This window comes from Puma concolor, chromosome D3, assembly GCF_028749965.1.
Source record: "Puma concolor isolate L17-30 chromosome D3, mPumCon1.1.hap2, whole genome shotgun sequence".
NCBI classification, from domain to species: Eukaryota; Metazoa; Chordata; class Mammalia; order Carnivora; family Felidae; genus Puma; species Puma concolor.
This window is the reverse complement of record NC_141678.1, coordinates 9,040,327-9,062,165: the sequence shown is the minus strand read 5'-3', so window position 1 is coordinate 9,062,165 and position 21,839 is coordinate 9,040,327. Positions and strand designations below refer to the sequence as shown.

At 46.9% G+C, this 21,839-nt stretch overlaps 1 protein-coding gene across 7 annotated transcripts in view; it reads right to left on the bottom strand.

Annotated features, from left to right (window-relative positions):
* The window catches only part of CUX2 (cut like homeobox 2), a 283,380-nt gene that overhangs the window by 249,111 nt on the left and 12,430 nt on the right, over positions 1 to 21,839 (bottom strand). For 3 of the 7 annotated variants that reach the window (XM_086681677.1, XM_086681682.1, XM_086681679.1), the window contains exon 1: positions 15,474 to 15,710. The exons of 1 other annotated variant lie outside the window; for it this stretch is intronic. In XM_086681677.1, coding sequence (XP_086537803.1) covers positions 15,474 to 15,536 — 63 coding nt within the window. In that variant the 5' untranslated portion in view covers positions 15,537 to 15,710. Of the gene's footprint in view, positions 1 to 15,473; positions 15,712 to 21,839 lie in introns of those variants that run through there. 3 more of the 7 variants (XM_086681678.1, XM_086681680.1, XM_086681683.1) reach the window with 2 other exon arrangements.

Genomic DNA, 21,839 nt, shown 5'->3' with positions numbered 1-21,839 from the left:
GAAGCTGCCCAGGGAAATGACACTGGGCAAGCTCCCAGGGCAGAAGAAGAGTTAATGGGGTAGGGGTTGAGAGGAAAGACAGACAGACATGTGGGAAGTGTCCCAACCAGAGGGGAGCAGGTCATGTACAGGGGGGTGTGGTGAAGAGGAAAATGAAGGAAGACATGTCTACAATATGGAAAGCACAGGGAATGTGGCTCAAGGTCAAAGTCAAGAACAGAGGACATACTAAATAAAAATAAAAGCAAACTAAAGAACAGGGACATACTAGAATTAAACTAGTATAAATTTTTAAAAATATTTTTTCAATGTTTATTTTTATTTATTTATTTTAAGAGAGAGAGAGCATGCAAGCAGGGGAGAGGGAGAAAGAGAATCCCAAGCAGGCTCCGCACTGTCAGCACAGAGCCCAATGTGGGGCTGGAACTCACGAACTGTGAGATCATGACCTGAGCTGAAATCAAGAGTCAGATGCTTAACCAACTAAGCCACACAGGCACCACTAAACTAGTATAAATTTGAAGCTGATTCTGGTTAAGATGTATATGTTAAACCCTAGTGTAACCACTAAAAAAACAAAAATCTCAAAAGAATAGTTAAAAAATAGTTTAAAAATCATTAATGAAATTAAAGGTGCTACATGAAAAATATTCACTCAACATAAGAAAAGGTAGAAAAGAGGACTAGAGGAACAAAAAAAGACATATAAGAAACAAAAAGCAAAATGGTAGACATAAATCTAACTCTATCATAATAATATTAAATGTGAGTGGATTAAAAATCCAATCAAAAACAGAGATTTTTCAGACTGGATAAAAAAAACAAAATCCAATTATATGCTGCTTACAGGAGACACACTTTAAATTTAGAGACACAAACAGATTGAAAATAAAACAGCAATCATAAGAAAGTAGGAGTGGGTATACAGACATCAGACAAAATAGACCTTAAAACAACAACAAAAGAAAATGTGACTAGAGATAAAAAGAGATTTATAATGCAAAAAGGAGTCAGTTCATCAGGAAAATATAATAATTAAAAACATACATGCAACTAATTATAGTACCAAAACACATGAAGCAAAATCGATTGAAATGAAGGGGAAAACAGATAATTCAACGATAATAGAAACTTCAGTATCTCCCTTTCAACAGTAGATAGAACAACTAGACAGAAGATCAACAAGAAAAAACTTGTAATACTTTAAACCAAGAATGGTGGGCAGGGTCAGCAGTGCTGAGCCTGAAAGGTCATATTGGGGCCTTTTCCCCAAAGGCAATGGGGAGTGACTGTAAATGATTCTTAACAGGTTTTTAATAATTTCACTAGCTGTCAATGTGCCAAAAAAAAGAGTGGGAGAGGCCAGAGTCAGTACAGGGAAGCAAACTGGAGACCAAAGTCCAGGGCAGAAGTGACTGGGGCATAATGGGTTGCTGGGTGGCTAAGGGGATGAATGGATAGATGGGCAGGTGGGTTGATGTGGACAGATGGATGGGTGGATGGATGAAGTGAGTGAGTAGGAAGAGAAAGCAGACAGCTGGATGAATTGCTGAGTGGGTGGATATAAATGGGTAAGTGACCGAACTTATGAATGAAGAGATGGAAGAATGGTGGATGGATGGTAGGCAGGTAATCACCCATTCCCTGCTAGACTTCCAGTACATGGGTGATCACAGACTAGAGAAAACTAGAGGGAAAAAAGTCTTCTTTATTCTGTACTCCAGACCACATCCTCTACAGTCCCCCAGGTAGACATCCAACCTTTCTTTGACCCAACAGCATCTCCACATATGAAGCCTAAGACATGGCTGGACACAGCACCCTCATATGGTTTGGGTCACCTCACCTGTTCATGGTCCTTCCTAATGAGCAACACTTGGGAACATGCTAAAAACCAGTTCCACAAGGCCAGTGTGCAAAGAGCCCTTCTCAGACCATAACTTGAGCCCTGGCCCCCCTTGCACCAACTCTATTTCTGAAGAGGGGGACACAACACCGCTTGCCCACTGCATACCTGCCACTTTAGAGGCCTCCAAACCCACACCAGCTGGCTGCTTGCACAGGCGAAGCAGCAACCATCACCTTGTTGGGAGGCATCAGGCATGTCCCCATATACCTCTCTCCCACTCCCCACCAATGAATGGTGCTAGTCCTCAAAACACTTGTGTGCTCCAAGCCTTCCCATCACCAAGATCTTCCCTGGGCAGAGATAACACATCAGTTGTCATGGACATTCTCTTTTACCTATTTTCCAAATATCCCCTCCCTTCCCTCAATGATCTCTATCAGGCTGAACCCAGTAGGAACCAAACATATACTGGGTCCTGTTTCTCCGACGTTTCAAACCCTCAACATCTTTCAGCCTCCCTGAGAACAGAATCCAGCTGAATCTAATCCCCTACCATTGTCCATAAGGCCCTCCTTCCTGCTCTGAACTCATCTCCTCCTATACCCTCCCTTCTTTGCCCACCCTGTCCCAGCCACACTGGCCTTCCTTCAGTTCCTACATATGCTAAGCAGATTCTCACCTCAGGGCCTTGGCATAAGCTGTTCTGTAGCTATGCAGCTTCTTCTGCCTCAATTTTGCCTGACTGGCTCCTCATCATTCAGGTCTCAGCCTAAATGTCAACTACTAAGCATGGCCCTCCGTGACCATCTGCAATAAACAGGTGCCTCCTTCCTCTTGATTTCAGCTTCTGATGAGTTCTTTTCTCTGTTCTGTCTCTGTAATGACACATGTATTTGTTCAGCCTGCCCCTTGATACCCACCCAGCACCTGGCACTGTGCTGGGCCCAAAGCACATGCTCGATAAATATTTGCTATTTGCTGAGTATATGTCAGGTTCAGAGCAAAGACTGGCCAGACTGGATTCAAATCCTGTATGACCTTAGACAAGTGACTAGACCTCCCTGGGCCTCAGTTTCCTTATCTGCAAAATAGGGTAACAACTCCAAGAGGTTGTTGTGAGAAGGAAATGACAGAGTGGGGCACTGACAAGCCAGGGAGTTGGACTCTCAGCCTGCAACGGGTGGGAGACAGAAACGTGAGGAGACATCTGTCTCCTAGGGGCCATTCCAGACCCAGCCATGCCTTGAGTCTTTGCTTGCAGAAACCACAGTGACAGGGGAAAGTTCCACCATGAAAGGAGAGAGCTTATGGAGCCAAATACAAAATGTAGAGTGTAGCTGATATGGTCACGGAAATGGGGGCTGGACTTAGCTGCTGAAAGAAAAAAAACCTAAAAAACTTTTTTAATAAAGCCTACAAGTCTATACCCTTCCTTCTTTATCAACGACACAATTTATTGACCGGGGAGGCCATATTGACTAAATAAATCTTGATAATGACCAAGGCAGCAATCAATACCTGCTTATTATCAGCCCAGGCCGAGAATTCCATCTTGTGGAACGCAGGCCCGACGACAGGGCGCGCCACGCGGCTCTGCACTCCAGTGGGCAGGCTGGGGATGGATGGCTGAGCGGCGCTCATTTTCCAGGCCAGGAGAAGGGAGTCTTTCTTGGTTATTAATAAATCCCCACCCCCAACCCCACCCATGCCTCTCAGGCTTACGGGCCTGGATTCATTTCTATGAGTTGACAGTGGTGAGGTGTTTTAAGAGGTTTAAAAAAATAAATAAAGGAAAAAATACAAGCGTAGGGACTACAGATGGGGAACCCCAGGGTGGGGAAGAGGGAAGAGGAGAATGGGCTCTGGAAGAGGCACCTCTAGTCAGGAGTGGGTCAAGAGCAGGGACTTGAGTGAGTGACCAAAAGACCTGGGTCCTGGGCTTGAGTCCAGACTCTCTCTTTACTGGCAATGTGGCCTTGGACTTAACATTCTGTACCTCAGTCTGCTTAGCTGTAAAATGGGGCAGTAGTAGTTTTCCCTTCCTGGGATGTTGTGAAAATTAAATGAGATACTATTTGTTAAGGGCTCTGAATATTGTCTAGGATGCAATAAAGATATTTGCTAAAGAACTGCCAGGCCTTCCTTCTGACACTCCAAAGCCTGCAAAAGCCAGGTCTGGCCTTGCTAAGGCCAGCCAAGTGGCATTTGGAGGGGCCTGACCTCCTACCCAGGATTTCTCTGCAAGGAGCTAGTCCACCTGGCTACTGGCCTGTAAGGCCCAGGAGGTGAATAACAAACAACAATGATGAAAACAATAATAATAAAGGTAATAATAGCTGTTTCTTGGGAATGACCATGTTCCAGGCCCTGTGCTAAGGGTTTTCATGTTTCACTTCATCAAACCCTCACAATGTCTCTATGAGGTAGAAGCTGTATTTAATTCCCATCTTATACAAGAGCAAACTGAGGTTTAGAAAAGCCTAGTCACGTTGCCCAGGGCCTCCCAGTTAGGAAACAGTAAGGCCAGGGTCCAAAGTGAGGTCTGACTGCTCCACACCCATGCTCAATCATTTCAGGTGTTGCTCTCAGGGCACCTGAAATTCAACAGGCAACGCCTTCACATTGTAATTATTGTTGTTGTTGTCATCATTGTTAATAAGGATAATGATTGTCACCATTTCAGAAAGGCTTATAGTGTGTCCAGCCCTAGGCTAAGTGTCTGTACTGGGTTGTCCCTCTTTACTTCTCAGATCCTTAAAGAAAAGTACTTCTGTCTCCAAACAATTATAAAATAGAAGCTTTATGAGGGTAGGGACTTGGTTTGTTTGGTTCACTGCTGTGCCCTCAACACCTCATGCTGCACCTGACACTGCAGGTGCTGAGTAATGTTCACCACGTGAATGAACAAATGACCTGTCTCAACAGCCCAGGGAAGCTCTATTTTAGAAAAAGTGGGGCCCAGACAGGGTCCTCTGGCCACAAAAGGAAAGGAGAGACTTGGCCTTACCTTATTATAAAGTAGGGATCTTGGGAGATGCTGAGAAGGAAACCCCCTCAACTCTGAGGTCGCTGTCCAGAGACCTTGGTGCCTTTCTGATGCCTGCTGGGCTGATCAGGTAGACCTGTGAATCAGGCTTTGGAAGAAGATGTCTTCTGGGTCCAAAAATGTTAACTGGCCATCTTGTGTCCCCCATAACAGCTGTCCCACAGACTGTAGGGACCAGCTTTGAGCTGTCTGTGACTGAGGCCACCAAACCACTGTTAATGGTCCACAGCCTGCTGGCAATTAATTAATGGATTTATTAATTAGGATGGGAGCCTCCCAGGCTGGAATTGGGGTCACCAGTTTCTAAAGCGAGACTGACGGAGCTAAAGATAAACCCTAGTTCACTGCAGGCCTGAGGCCTGTGCTCAATTCCCAGGCGAAGAGCAGGCGATTTTCAAGAGCCAGTGATGGGTGAAGCAGCTGGGGTTCTAGGAGAAGCTGGGTCTCCCAGGGCCACTCCCCAAGGTGGAGTCAAGGCAGCTGCCCCACATCACCCTTCCTGTGGCATTCATCCCCTCAATTATTCAAATATTGACTGAAAACTTACTATTCCCTGCCCTCCCTAGGGTGGGGGAGGCAGATAGTAAACAAATAACAAATAAATATGTAATATCACATTAGATAAAGCAGATGGGGTTAAGGAGACGCGGGGAGGCTATTTTGGAAACAGAAGTTAGGGAGGACCTCTGTGAAGAGGTGATAGTTAAGCAGAGGGCTGAATGAAAGAGAACTATCGAGATGTCTGGGAAAGTGTTTCCCACATAGAGGGAACAAGTGCAAAGGCTTTGAGGTTGGAATGTTCACAGAGCAGTGAAGAGGTCAGAGGGGCTTGAATAAAGAGGGGAAGAGTGGCAGGAGATGAGAGGGAGAGATAATGGCAGGATGACACAGGGAAGAAGGGAGCTAACCATGCGCAGCCTGTGGGCCAGTGAGAACAAACAACCAGGAAGAGGCAATGGCGAGAGTGACAGCTCCCCAGGCTCCTGAGACACAGAAGGTACCCCAACTGAGTACGGAGGGGAGCATGCACTGAGTAGATGTTCAAATCTCACTTCATCTTTCCTATTGGAGACTGTGATCCTCCAAGGAGACATAAAGGCAGGATTAGAGGAGCGCCTAGATGGTTTAGTTGGTGAAGCGACTCCATTTCGGCTCAGGTCGTGATCTCAGTTTGTGATCGAGCCCCACACTGTGCTCTGCGCTGATGGGGTGGAGCCTGCTCAGGATTCTTTCTCCCTCTCTCTCGGCCCCTCCCCCGCTCACACCTCTATGCTCCCGCGTGCGCGCTCTAAATAAATAAATAAATAAATAAATAAATAAATAAATAAATAAACTCTAAAAAAAATAATAAAAAATAAGAGGTAAAGAGATTTATCAGGTCAATGCTTATGCCTGCAGGAAGGAGCCAGAGGGAAGAAGAGAGGGAAGGAAGACTGATTGGTGGAACTGTCCTAGATTGCTGAGGAGTCTGGAGCCAGCAGAGGAGTCCTGTGTGTCCCAGGAACAGGTCTGCTTTAGAACTTCACTCAGTCCCTGGCTGGGGCTGGATCTCCAAGAACAGCACCTGGGGCACCAGCCAGCCATACTTCCTATAGTCAGGGATCTGCAAGGTACATTGTCCTGCACCACTGGAAAGTACTATTACTATACACATCTTATAGAGGGGGAAACCAAGGCTCACAAAGGGGAAATAAGCTGCTCAAGGACACACAGCTAGGAAGGAGCGGAGCTGCGATTTGAATCCTGGCTGCCCTGTGAATAATCACAAGACAGAAACAAGAGAAGGGAGTCAGAGGCAGCCATTTTGCAACCGATAAAAAATTGGGCTGAATATCTAGTTACAAAAATAAAAGCAATACCCATACAAAATGCCCACTGACAGAGCGTTCACTCTGAGCCACCCATGTACACAGCAACATCTTCTTATTTTATGCTCCATCCTTACCCCCAGTTGACAGATGACAAGAGTGAGGACAGGGGTGGGTCTGCCAACCCACTCAGAGTCTTCGTGCAATCCATCCTCATGGCCCTCCTGCAGCTCTTTGCACACACGATTCTTACATCCACCTCAGGATCTTAGCACGTGTTATTCCCTCTGCTGGGATGCTTTTCCCTGACCCATCCTCGAGATCTCAGCTGAAGGGTCACTTCTTCCAGGGATAATCTCAGAATCTCTGAACCCAACCCCAGCATGTGACTACACACCCGTCTGTCCGTGCTCCACCTTCCCTGCTGTCTACAGGCTCAGTGAGAGCTGTCACTTTGCCTTCTTTGTTCACCATGACATCTCCAGTATATAATTATTGGTTACAATATTTATGCTATTTGTTGTTAATTAGCATTATTTATATAATTATTAGTTATAATTATTAATTATACCATGAATGAGTGAATATACACTTGCAAAGTAAAGGCCAACAGCAATTATCATTAATATTATATAGAGTTTCTACATGCTGGGCACAGATCTCAGCATTTCATATGCATTAACTCACTTAATCCTCACAATGATCCCTAAGGAAGTTATAATACTACTATCCCCATTTTACATGTGAGAAAACTAAGGCTCAGAGAAGTGATTTACCCAAGGTAATATAGCTGGTAAATGGCAGAGCAGAGACTTGAACCCAGGCCACCTGGCTGGAGTCCACACTAAATGTCTCTGGGAGTAGGAGCATGCCAGGCTTGATTCTGCAGCCCACGCCACAACCCCTCGGATACCTGGACCCATGGGTGCTCATAACAAACAGACAGCAGGCATCCCAAATATGCACTCCCAGCAGAGTGGCCTCTGAGCAACCACCTGCTCGGGGAAATCTGGCCCCAACTGGGCCACCCTGGTGACCCCTGTGGTCTCCCTGCCCACAGCACCCACACTCCAAACAGCTGGCTGAACAAGTCAATTGACCGTAATGGTTCCCGGGGAGCCATTCACCCCATCCAGTTTGAGTGACGGCGGCTCGGAGAGTCTTAAGCACTGCTCAGCTCCGGGCGTCTCGGGCAGACGACCAGCTTGGGCCAAAGAGGCCAAAGGATTGATTTTATCTTTCTTTCCTTCTCTTTAATGACAAATGCATATCCTGGAATTGCTGTTTCATTTGACTGAACTGGCGGATGGCAGAGGCTGGGGTTGGGGGTAGGTAGTAAAGGAACTGGGAAGGTGGGAGAGGATACCTGAGCTACTGAGAGGCAGAGACAGCAGGCCCTGTGCTTTCCTAATCATGTATCTTCATAGAGCTGGTCAAGGGCCTTTCATTTTTTTCTGGAGATGCAGCCTCTTCTGACAGTAGGGACTCAGAGAAAGGCAGCCAGTAGCCTTGACATCCACCTTCCTTGTGACTCGTCCCATGACCTCTACAGCTGGCCTAACCTTCTGCAGACCTTCCACCCAGGCCCTTTGCGCTGGCTGTTCCCTCTGCTAGACATGCCCTTCCCAGGTCTTCACTCCCTGCCCAGTGAGGCCAGAGCTCTTGATTTGTAAGGGACACTGGACATCTGGATTCCATAGGTAACATCACCTGTGTTTTAAATGCTGACAACTTATACAAAAGTGTTTTGAGATACTGCACTAACTTAAACAGACACATCCATGAGCCAGACATAGCTCCCAGTCTGCAACCTCTGTAGTCAAGCTCCCAAAATATAAGACATTACATATAATATTAGTAATGTGTTAATACAGTGAGTCCCCAGTAGAGTAAGAAAGAAAAGAAAACTTGCCCAGAAATCTCTGAAACAGCTTGCAATGCCAGGAAGTTCTAGGAGCTGCTGTTTATTTGGATTTTCACCCCTGTCTCACAACCTGGAAATACCACCAACAATAAAAAGCAAAACACTTGCATAACAGTAACTGTGTGCCTGGCACTGTGCTAAGCACTTTCATGTTCAAATTGCTTTAATCTTCAATAACAACCTAAAAGGTGGAGACTTATTAATCCCATGTCATTTATTTGTTTATTTTAAGTAGGCTCCATGCCCAGTACAGAGCTCAATGTGGGCCACGAACTCACAACACTGAGCAGAGATCAAGAGTCAGATGCTTAGCCAACTGAGCCACCCAGGTACCCCAGTCCTATTTAAAAACAAGGACAGGAAGGGTCAGAGAGGTTAAGTGATCCATCCAAAGTTACACAGCTAGCAGGTGATAGTGCCAGGACTGCAAGTCAGGCAGGGGCCCCTCATCATCCTACTCCTTATGCTTCCCTCTTGAGGTAAAGAGTAAAGAACTAGCTTACAGAATTAACTTTGATCCATCTTAATAGTCTTAACTGAAAAGTGTAAAACTTCAGTCATGCCACAGCCAGTAATAACAGCCGTCACATAAAACCAGAGGACCAGGTGAGCAAACTATGGCGCTCAGGCCAAATCTAGCCCTCTGCATGTTTTTTGTAAGGTTTTACTGGAATACAGCCATGCCTGTCCATTCTCACTGTCTACGGCTAGTTTCATGCTACAATGACAGAATGGAGTACTTACAACAGAGACCATACAGCCCACAAAGCCTAAAGTATATTATTACCCGACTTTGCGCAGAAAAAGTTTGCCACCTCTGACGGCAGACCTAGATGATTTCCTAGAATGTATAAAGATGCCACACCCTGAGAAGGTTATGAGGTCAAAAACCTCAGGGGAAACACTTCCTTTAGAGACACAGAAGCACATCTGCATATTAAAGGATAAAAGAGGTTGTAGAAGCTTCTTCAGCCTTCTTTAGGCTGAGTGGTCTTGATATTTGGGCTGAGACTGAATGAAATGCAGGAGCTAGACACAGGAGGATCTGGAAGAGGATAGGAGGATCTGGAGGAAAAGAGTATTAGGTGGAGGGAACTGCAAGTGCAAAGGCCCTGAGGTAGGAATGTGCTCAATGTGTTTGAGGGACAAAAAGAAGGCCATTGTGACTGCAGCAGAGTGAGTAAGGGGAGAGAGGCTGGAGATGAAGCCAGAGAGATAAGGCCGGGGCGGGGGGGGGGGGGGGGGGGGGGGGGGCGGGGGGGTCGGGTGTGTGCAGATCATGAGGAGCCTTGCAATCAGGGGAAAGGACTTGGGATTTTAATCTACATATAATGGGAATATTGTCCACATCCTGCAAAACACTACAAGTCATTTCTGTGAATGGCTCATCAAGGCTTAGAAACCAAGAACTCTGTCCTGCACATAATTGCTTGTCTCAAAAACTGCTTAAAAGGCCAAAAGTCCTTCATCACCTGCACAGTGGGCCCCAAGGTCATTAAAAGACAATACATTTAACTGTCATGCAAAGTATGTCAGCTCCCTTCACCTTTTACAACGACCTGGTACAGCAGACCAGATGGGCACAACTGACCTGTGAGATGGATTAAGAAACAGGAGACTTGGGATGTTGGGTGATTCATCCATGAGTGCCAGAGGCTATACAGATAAAAGCTCTTGGGCCCTTCCCCTCTGCCAACTATTTCCACCTTCCCTGACAACTACAATATAAACCACTGTCACAAATAAAGAGCACACCCCAGAGAGAAAAATCAAACAGGAAACTGGACCCTGAATTCCAAGACCAGGAACAAAGGCAAGCCATCACCTGAGTCCCCTTCCCACACTCAACCTCTGCCAGGCTGGGCCTCCGAATTAGATAACTGGAAGCCACCAGAAATTCAGCCTTTCAGGAACCAGCAGAGAAAGCCACAGTTTTTGGACAGCCATGTCCACCAACATCCAGGACCCAATTTAGCACCAGCTAAGGTGCTCGTGTTTAAAATCCCATCTGCTGGAAGAAAGAGTACCATGACAAAATGTCAAGTTCAAAGACAGAATCCTCTCTTTAATGGGAGAGAGGAGGAGGAAGAAGAAGAAGAGAAGGAAGAGAAGGGAAGGAGGGAGAGAGAAGGAATACAAGAAAAACCACCATCACCACTACAAAAGCTATTCCCTCTGGTCAAAGTAGCATCATGTTCATCTGAAATAACCTACTCAGATGCTTATTTGTTTTTTTAGGCTTGTCTGTGGTTTCTCAATTTTCTACAGTGAATCCAGGTTTTTTTTATAAAAAAAAAAAACAACCCTCAAGACCTCAAACAGCAAAGGTGGTCAGAGATGAGACATTGCTTGTTTTTCTTTTAGCAAAGAGAGAACTCATCTTTGGGAAGCAATTTCTGTCTAGTTGAGAATTCAGAATTTGGGGATGCCCAGAAAAGACTGCTAGGTTCTTTAAATAAATTCTCTAACACCTGTTTCTAGCTCCTTCTGCAAAAAAAGGCCCATGGGGTGTGGGTTCCAACGAATGGGAGAGGCAGATGGAATGGGGTCACCCACTGGTTGGATTTGTAAAGGTCCAGGGGGCTGTCCAATTGTTTGGTCTTACAGAACTACTATTAGAAATCTTCCCTCACCCCCTGTGCTCCCCCCTCCAACCCACCCACAGCCCTTGCCTAATGCCAACCCATCTTATGGCCCCGGGCTACGGCAAGCCTGGTCTGCTCATGCTCCCCACCCCAGCAGCAATTCTATTACAGCGAAGTTTCCAAAGTTAGGATTCCGCCAACAGGGCTGATAGCTTATTTACTGCTGTCATCTATAGAAAGAGGAATTTTGACACATTGTTAAATGATAGCACATTTAGATAAGTCAAGCTGTCAGAGACTCTAATGGATGTCTAAACTCTCTGTGGCTGATATGTAAAATTTATGCACTTCAGAATATCATAAGGTTATAATATTTTAATCACATCCACGCTCTTTACTAAACTTTAAGCAGGCAAAAACATTCCATCAAGCCCCATCTCCCATGCACATCTTCCCAAAAGTTTCTCCAAACTCCTTAAAAAAGTCCAGCCTTTTACTTGCCCTGTCAGTCTTCCTCCCTGAATGCTCAAACCCTAAGCAGAATTTACCTCTTGCTCTGAAACTTGTACTATGTGGTCTCTCTAGCCAATCTCTTTCCTCCAAAAAACACAGATGTGAATTTGGATTGGCACCCTCATTTCAACTGGACACCCTTAACTCTTGGTTAGCTTGATTAGCACTATTAAAGGAAAAAAAAATTAAAAGATAGCATGGGAGACTGGACCTGGAGCATCATAAAAAAAGTGGCAAAGTAAAGCAGAAAATCATAAAGGTATGAATTCAGTTACAATGATTATACACAGAAAAGCCATAAAAAAATACTGCATTAGTAATGTTCATCATAAAGCAATCTTATAACCAAATGAAATATGTCCAGCATTATCTTTGGGATAGAATTTTATTTCTTCTCGTTTCCTGGACTGCTAGCAGCAGAGGGAAAAAAAAGGGAGAAAGGAAAGGGGGAAGCAGTTTCGGGGGTCCTGGAATAGGGTACCACACGTCAGAACATCTTTGCCATCAGTCACAAGTCCTTAAGACTTGCTGACTGACTTCCCTCCTAGGGAAACGGCACTGCTGTGTTCAGAGACAGCGCTATAAGGAATAACTGGACTGCTTCCATATTTGAAAAAATATATACTTCCGGAGGGCTGTATGCTGGGTCGGTACAAGGTCACCTCTCTTGTCGGGATTGGGGTGGCGTCAGCAGCATGGTCTGGCCGGGAACACAGGACACCTTTGCTGCCTCGGCCACTTTAATGCTCAGCAACCAGGCTTCGAGAAACCACTCAACCTGAACAACCAAGAATTGAAGCCACACACCTCCTCACACTCACAGGCAGCTGGGCCGCGTGATGAGTGGGCTCAAAGCTCTTGGCCTGCACAGGCCCTGGGGTGGGGGCCCGCCTCTCCCACCCGGATCTCAGAGCAAGCCAGCAGAAGTTTTCCTTTCTGGTTATCTCCCCTATAAGAGGAAAGGAGGAAGGGAAAAAAATGAAAATAAAAGTGTGGCGTAGGAGTCATTAGCATTATGCACAAGAGATGATCCCAGGCAAAAGTGCTTAGGCTCATAATCCGTTTCCAACAAAAATGCCATCAGTGAGAATATGGGGGGAAGCTGCAGGACTTTTGGGCCGGGGAGCCACTGAACACTTCATGATGACCGTGGCAGGTGTAAGGGTCTCAATGTTTGCATGCGGCTCAGCTTGCCTCGTTTATTTCTCTGCTCTCTAGAAGTGTGCAGCCTTTCAAACTCCCTCAGGGACACCCCCCCACACTTAATATCCATGTAAATGAGCTTACCCCCTTCCCTGAGAGCCTTCTCCTTTTGTGCCAGACACACCAGCCATTTTCTTAATAAACACCCCCACCCCCACCCCTGTGGGGGTGGGGGTGTTGGCCCCATTTCCCCTTTACCTGAACAAGACTCTATCTCCCACCTTCATCGTTTCCAGTTCAAATTTGCTTTTCCACCTCAGCCACCTCAGTATCTTCTAACACCCTAACAAAGGGTTCCTAGATCAATGGGAGTCCAAATGTAGTCAAGATTTGGGTGACCTCAACAGCTCCATGTTAGACCCCAGAGCTGGAGAAGGAAGGGAGGTTCAAACCCCCTCCCCCAGCTCAGAAATCAGCCCCTTGGGAGCCGCACCCACCCCTCAGCACCCAGCCCCAGCTCTACCCACCCCTTCCTACTGCAGTTCCAGCTCCCTGGATTGAAAACGAGTTATCTAATGAAAATTGTGTTAACTGACATTCTGGCCAACCGGGAGCAAATACCAGCGCTGTAAATCTCGACGCGGAAATTTTCTCCAGCCCAGAATAACAATAGGACCCTGCAAAGGGCTTTCACCAGCCCTTCTGGTTCCTCTCCTCTTGTCTGCCACGTTCTTGTCATTCCTTATGTTACAGAACATCAATCATAAATAAAGACGCTGTCCCCCAGCCGTGCCCCGGTCTCATTTACAAACATTAGCAGGGAATACGATTACCATTGGCCTTCGTGCCAAGCCCAATGTGGCTGCCCAACTCCCTCTCTCCCTCTCTCTCTCTTCTCTATTTCCCTCTCCCCCTCCCTTTCCCTCCCTTCCTCTCTCCCACACACACACACCCCCACTCTTCCAGAAAGGCCACTTTAGCATCATTTAAACCAGCAAGCAGAGCTCACAGCCTGGCCCGCCTCAGCTGGCCACCAAACTGTAGCCCCAACTCGAGTGAGGACCTGGAATTGCAAGGCACTCGCAGTTATTAACTGCATGCTTGAGTGCCCCGATTTTCTCTCCAGCTCAATGGCTGGGGGAGGGGGCGAGTGGGGAGTAGGGAGTTAGGAAGGAGGGGGCTGGGAAGAGGCCAGCCAGGAGGAGGGGAGTATAGGAACGACTTATCAGAAGAAACTTAAGGAGATCTGCAGGCGGATTTTCAAAAAAGAAAAAAGTGGGGTCCCTTTTGATCTCCAGATTGATGCTCTCACTTCTAAGGCGAATGTCAAGGCCAAGGCAAGATGTTCTAATCGCCTGGTTCTCAGCAACACTTCCCCGCCCCTTGTTGCCACTGCCTGCCGAGACTTTGCAAGACTCTGGGGTTTGGGGGGATTTGACAGGAGCGTCCTGGGGCACCCCAGAAAGAACGGAGGCTAGAGCTGTGCCTCCAGCGGGTGTTCTCTGAGATTCCACCTCCACTCCACCTCCTAGGGTATCAGCGGAGAACACCCCCAAATCTGGGGGAGACATACAGCCTCCCAGAGAAGGGTGGAGTAAGGATAAAGTGCCGGTGTTTGGGAGGGAGTAGCCCTGGGGAAAGAGAGAGAAAAGAGAGAAAAAAAGAAAAGGGGGGAGTGGCGGGAGGGAAAGCAGAAGGCAGAAGACAGTGAGGGAATCTCCCATTTAAAAGTTCCCATGGGCCCGAGAGCCGGGAGTCACCTGCTCTGCGCAGCTCCCAGCTCTCCACGGCCCCCGAGGCTGCAGCGCAAACTTGCGCGCGCCCCGGGCCCATCTCCACCGCCCGTCCCCATTTAGACTTGGAAAGAAGGTGGAAGGGGGGAAAAAGCAAGAAGCAAAGACGAACCCCAAGAACCCGGCCCGACCGAGGAGAGATCTGCCGGCGCAGGCGGCCAGTCCGGCGATGGTGGCTGCGGCGGCAGCAGCGGCGGCCCCTGGGTGGCGGCGCGTCCGGGCTGCGCAGCCAAGCAGGCGGCGGCGGAGGTGCCGGAGGCCGGCGGGGCGCGGAGCCGCCTCCACGCCAACCCCAGCAGCCTCCTCCTCTCTTCTCCTTCTCCTCCTCCTCCTCCACCTCCCTGCCCGCCAGCTCCCTCCCTCCCTCGCCCAAGCCCCAGCCGGGCGCGGACCGGCACGCGGCGCGCTCCGCGGCCTCCCCGGGCGCCGCGAAGTTGGGAGGCGCGCAAAGTGCAGAGCAAGGGGGGCTGCCGGGGGTCCCGCCGGCAGCCCCCTGCCCGGGACCGCAGCCTCTGCCTTCCCCGCGCCTCGCTCGGCCGTTCTCCCGCCGGCTCGCTCCCTGGGCCGAGGGCTCACTAGCGCTTCTCCATGGTCGCGGCGGCTAATCGATGATTGAACCGAACAAAGAGCAGCGGCGAGATCAATTCCTAATACCTATCGATGGGCAGCGGGCAGCCGAGCCCCAGCGAGCCCCAGCAGCCGCCGCCCGGCGCCCCGGGGCGCCCGCCCACCCTCCCGGGGACCTCCCCAATGCGCTCAGGGCGCGCCCCAGGGCTCCCCACGGCCGCACGGCCGGCACTGCCCGCACTAACCTGGAGTCGCCGTAGATCAAATCGCTTCCAATATTGAAACATCGATCCCACATTGGCGGCCATCTTGGGGGCTATTCGAGACGCACACACACAAGAGTTTGGCTTTTCTCAATGGCTGCACTCAATATCCGGGCTGGACTCCCCCCAGCCCCGGGGCCGCCGCTGGCCGCTCGGGCCCTGAGCGCCGCCGCCCGGGGCCCCTTGGGCGTCCCCCGGCCTCCTGCCACCCGCTGCCCCTCGGCGCCGCCGCGCCGCCGCCGCCGCCGCCGGGCCCGGGAGCCGTGCGCCCCCCCGACCCCCGGAGGGCGCGGGCGGAGCGCGCCGGGCGGGGAGCTCGGCACCCGCCCGGGGGAGGCGGCCGGGGATGGGGCGGGAGGGGAGGGTGGGGGGGAGGCAGCCTCTTCGAGAGGCGACGGCGCCGCCGCTGCCCTGCCTGCAGCCGGCTCCCGGGCCCGCGGAGCGCTCGCTGCATCTCCCCCCCAAGTCCGGGGTCGGTGTGCCGCGCGATTGCACTTGACTTTGGCTTTTTGCAAACTTATCAATACTGACGTAACGTGCTGATCAATGCAAAGGGAAGTTTGGGAGGGGTGTGCTGCAGGAGGCCGGCGAGAGGAGCGCCTACACCCCCCTGCTTCGCACCTGTCTACCCCCCACTCCCTACATTGCATACTTAAAAAAAAAGTTAATAGTTTGCGATGCATTTTTTTTTCTTTTGCAATCAGAGGACACACAACACGTGCCTCGGGCTGCCACCGCTCCTCCGCCTGCTAAGCTTCGGATCGGAGGGTAGCAGCCCGCAGGTAGGGCCGAGAAGACTCGCTGGCGGACGGGCATGTGGGAGCCTGCCTGCCGACGGGTGGGAGCCGCCCGGGGGCGCCACTGAGTCGTGGGAAACATCACCACTGCCGCGCGCAGTTTCCAAGCCATTATTGTTATGATTATTATTGGGGGGCGGCGCCTTAGCCAGAGCTCAGGAGTCTGCAGGGCGAGGGGGTGGGGGCGGGCTTCAGGAATTCTTACAACTTATTATTTGGGGGTCTAATTATAAGGGCTCCTCACAACTTTAGAATGGGAGGCCGTTTCACTGTTTGGAGGAGATTCTTAGCCAAATATCTGGAGCGCGTTTCCCTCCGCAGTGGGTTGGCTTTTGTGTTGAATGGGTTAGCATTTGTTGTTATGATCTGTTGAGGGAGCCCTAGCCCTGCTGTAGGGGCTTTGAATTCTCAGCGACTACAGATGTTTCTGCTAGTGTTATTATCATTATTATTCAGGGGCCCTTCTAGCTGGGGACCCCAGGTCCTTTGCAGTATGAGGCTCCTTTATTATGATGGTCTTCTGGGAGATGGCCTTAAGCCTAGCTAGAGGGAGGTTCCCGTATTTTGCAATTTCTGACCCTGGACAATAGGGGTGACTAAGTTTCTTCCTTTACATTTTTCCTTCATTTTGCCTCTGTGCAAGCTAGAAGTTCCCAGTCCCCTCCCAACATCCCACACCTAGGAGGATATCAGACCCCCTAAACCCCTCCATCACCAACCTACTTACCCCACTTCCTGCTCCTGACCTTGGGGTCACTCTCCTTCTCTGGCATATCCCCTGACAAATCCCACCCCACCCTCCCCCTCTCCCACAAAAGGGCATTTCCTCCCTTTTTCTCTGGTCAAAGATATGCTTTTATAGACAGCAAATGGAAATTATATTCTCTTTTTATGACCCAGCTCGGACTTCTGACATCACTCTTGGTCTGGGACAATAGATCAATACAGAAGGTTGTAAAAAAGATAAAGTTTAGAAGAGTTGTAAAGGAGAGAGAATTGTGATGGATATTTTTGATGATTTTCCAATATTTGTATCTCGGAGCACGTGCTTCAAGGCAATTAAAGTTTTTAATGTAATGTAAATAATTGTTTCATAAATGCTTCAGAAGAAGGTGTGATCTTTCTGAGCAATCACTTGAGCTGTTTAAAAAATGTAATGTGATTTAAACAAGGATACAGTATTTCTGTTACCATCCCCATACATTTTCCATGAGGCCTGGGTAAATATATTAATGCGCAATTTGAAAGACTCCTAAGACCAAAAGTACAGCATTCACCAAGATGTAATGAATTAGGCCTAGTTAGCAATTCTGAGTGGCCTGTTTCCTTGCCAGATTAAATTGCACGTGATGTGTGGTTTATCTCAGCTCTCGATAACTTCACGTTTAAATTACAGCTCTCATTCTGCAAAATGAATTTAGGGAAATTTCATAACTATCACATTGCAATTTTTTTTAATGGCTACAGTTTCTCCTGAGCATCTGTAAAGCTTTCAGCTTCCTTGTCTTTGAGTCTGTTTTTTAAAGACCTGTAATAGAGAATCTGGAGTGAGTGTGAAACCCTTCAAAGCAATTTTTAACAAACCAAGGTTTTGATGAAAGACTATTTTAAATTTATGTCTGACTTTGCAGTCATGGAATAAATTGACATTGTGTACCTCCTGATATGATGTACCGAGAAGGACACAACATTGCTTCTGTGATATTCCTGCCAAAAGTGTATAATCTGAATCTAATTGTGAAGAAATATTAGACAAACCCAAATGGAGGAAGAATTCTACAAAATAGACCGTTCTTTTTAAAAATGTCAATGTCACATGAAACACACAGAAAGACTAAGGAACTATTCCAGATTAAAGAAGCAAAAGAGGCTCCACAAGTGATTAAAACGTATGATCTGTGATTTTCTTTTACTATACAGTGCATTAATTAGAGCCCATGGCAAACTTAGAATAAAGTCAATAGATTAGATAATGGGATTGTATCAATGTTAATTTCCTGGTTGATTTCCTGGTGTGTGGCTATATAACAAAATACCCTTGTTTTTAGAGAACAACATGAAGTATTTAGGGGTAAAGAACAGACATCATGTCTCCAACTAATTCTCAAACGGTTCAGGCAAAAATAACATGCATATATTTGTTTATATCTATCTATCTAGAGTGAATGATACAGCAAATGTTACAAAATGTAACATTTGAGGATTCTAGATGAAGTGTACACAGAAATTCTTCCTACTTTCCTTGCAACCTTTCTGGGAATTTGAAATTATGTCAAAAGAAAAAGTTAAAAGAAAGAAAAATAAATTTATGTCTGACTTTGTTTCAGCTGTTATAGACTACTGGGCTTCAGAATAAAAATTCTGCATGGAACTTTTCTACTTTCCTGACTGACATAGGCTGCACCTTTGACCGAGCAGGAAATTGCCACAGCAAACATGCTTACTGAAGAGCAGCAAGAAAATCCAATAATTCAGATTGTTTTAAGTCTGTGATATTTTTAAATGACTTAATGCAGTGGGTCTCTGAAGAATTCCGACAATTTTAATGGTAGAAACTTGCAGTCCCACTGAGGAATGGGTTGCTACATAAATACTGAATGATCGTGTCTTTCTGCCTGGGCCGAAACATATTAGCTTTGCTTAGTGGCTTATTGCTTTATTCACAAAATAAATTTCAGCCGTCTCTCCCCACCATATTCCAAGCACATTGTGAGCCTGTGCCTTATTAGATGTGAGGGCTTATATTCCAAAGGCATCTGTTACCGTCTCAAGCTCAGCAATAATGAATTAAGCAGTTAAGTGTTTACCCCCCTAAACAGTTAGCTGGGGAAATTATATTATTATAGGTGATTCTTAATGAAAGATGGTAAACCAGAAAACACTCTTTCAGCAATCAGCCTTGGATTTGAAAACTAAAGGACTAAAATATTAAATATTTTTGTGAAAAGCTGTTTTTCATATTCTTAGCACACACTTTCTCTACCTCAAACACACATAAACACACACACACGCACACACACAGATATAAAAAACTTAAACAGGTTCCTGGCTGATTCCTGATTCTCAAAGATCTATATACATCAAGATGAGTATTTAAAAAATTACAATGGAAAAGAAGATACCCTCTCTCCACCCCAGAGGAAGCAGAGCGTGGCTTGGGATAGACTATCTTGAAAGCAGAAGCAGACAGAGAGACGGATCCTTTAGGAAATTCATAAACTGTGTAAGAATCCCAGGGAAGATAATGGCAGATCCTTAGCCATGAACATAATGATATGCGAAATCCCCAGCATCAAAGCTGAAACAAAAGAAAATGTCCTTCGGTAGCTCTGCACTGCCCACCGCAGCTGCCAGGCAGGGAGGAAGACAACTGGAGACTCCAAATTCATCTGGAAGCATTAGACAGCCCTTGCAGAGGAGTAAGGGATATGGGAGTGTCTGGCTGACACTGGGTGTACTCCTGGAGGCAGGCTCATAGTTAGGTCCCAGATCCAGAGACTGAAGTGACTGACTGTAAGGACCAAACCACCAATTCCTTGTGTGCAAAACTCCTGACACAATGCTGTCAACCACTACCATTATGAAGCACCTACTGGTTGTTGGATGCTTTATAAATAAATCTTTAGCACAATATATTGTTAGGAGCAAGACTCTGGAGTAAGACTGTCTGGATATGAATTCCAGCTCTGCCACTTATAAGCTCTGTGGCCTTGACTAAGTTATTTTACCTTTTTGTGCCTCATTTTGCTCAGGTGGACAATGGTGCTAATAATTGTACAAAATGATGATGATTAAATGAGTTTAATCTATGTGAAGCACTATGTAAATGTGCAATTATCAAGTGGCTATCATTGTAATCGGCCTCACAATGGATGGGGCAGGGATCTGCATTCCCAAACTGCAGGTGAAAAGACTAAGGCCCTGAGAGAGAAATGGTCAAACAGTTGTGAAGGGGCAGAACCAGGACTGATACCTAGGTTCACTCACATCAGGTCCGAGGCTCTTGAGCTTACCCTGTCTCTTATGGGAGAAAAATGGGTGGAAAAGCAGATGCCCAGAAAGCAAGAGCTGCAGCCTTAACCGTGTGCCAACTCTGATTGATCAATCAAACTGGAGAGGAACAGCACAAGAAGGACAGGCTCCCTTTGCCTAACTCCACTCCAATGTCGGGGACAAGTTAAACAAATGATAGTGTATTCATAATGTGCTGATTACTCTCATGTTTGCCCCCCTTCCCCATTCACTCCCATCCCTCAATGCCCCAGGAAGCTGACCTCCATGGACTACATCTCCCAGGCTCCCTTGCTCTCTGGTTTCCAGTTGGATTTGGCCAATGGAAGGCCCTGCTTGGCAATAAGAAGGTGGGAGGAGAGAAAGATTGGGGATTTATTTTCCAGTTCTCCCTACTTGACTGCAGTTGTGACAGTGGTTAGGTCCTTTTACAGCCATAGTCCTGATCAAGTTGTCTTTCTGCTCTCACTGGGCTCTCTCCCTTCTCACTCCCCTTCAGATCAGAGGTGGAAATGGCTTCCCCACCTGTTAGCATCTGGGTGCCTCAACATTCTCCTGCCCACGGCTCTGTAAATAGTCTCATTTAAAAATCCCAGCTGAGTGTACCTTCTGGGACCCTAACCTGCCACAGAACACTATTCGGTTATTAAGAAATGTAAATGTTATTTATATGTGTTGAAGTGAAGTGATGTCTAGGATATGAGGTAAAGTGAACAGAAGCAGGTTACAGAATATTATGCAATAATCCCACCTCTGCTTCAAGTGTGATACTTCGAAAAAAGTTAAAAAATACTCGGTATCATATAGTTAACAGACACTAGACCTGGAAAATGTGTTTAGAAGCCACTTATAATTCCACATCATTATCTTAATTTCTTTTATGATCATCAGGAATCTTCATTTGGCTGGGGTGGGAGGGAATCTATTTTCTCCTGGGACCCTGACTGACACCACAGAATACCACATCCATCTGAGATGTCCATGAAAGAAGATCTGACTAAATAGAGAGATATTCCATGTTCATGAGCTGGAAGATTTAATATGGTGAAAATGTCATTTCTGTCCAAATTAATCCGTAAATTTAAGACCATTCCAATCAAAATCCCAATAAGATTTTTCACAGAACATGACAATCCCATCTTAAATTTTTTATGGAGATGCAAGGGCCAAGAATAGTCAGGGTATTTAAAGCATAATAAGATGTGGGAATTTTTCCTATCAGATATTAAGACTAATTATAAAGCTATAATAATAAAGACAGCGAGGCAGAAGGACAAATAGACTCTGGGGAAAAAATTACAAGCCTAGAAATAGATTTACACAAATATAGAATGGATTTACACAAATACATGGTATTTGTTGCTGGCATTATAAACTAGTGGGGAAAAGACAGACTTCATTTTCAATATGGTGCTGGGCCAACTAACTACCCATATGGGAAAAAAAATAGAATTAGATCCCTACCTCACACCATACACAAAAATCAACCCCAGGTAGAGGTACCTGCACACTATGGATTTAAAGAAAAAAACATGTTCCT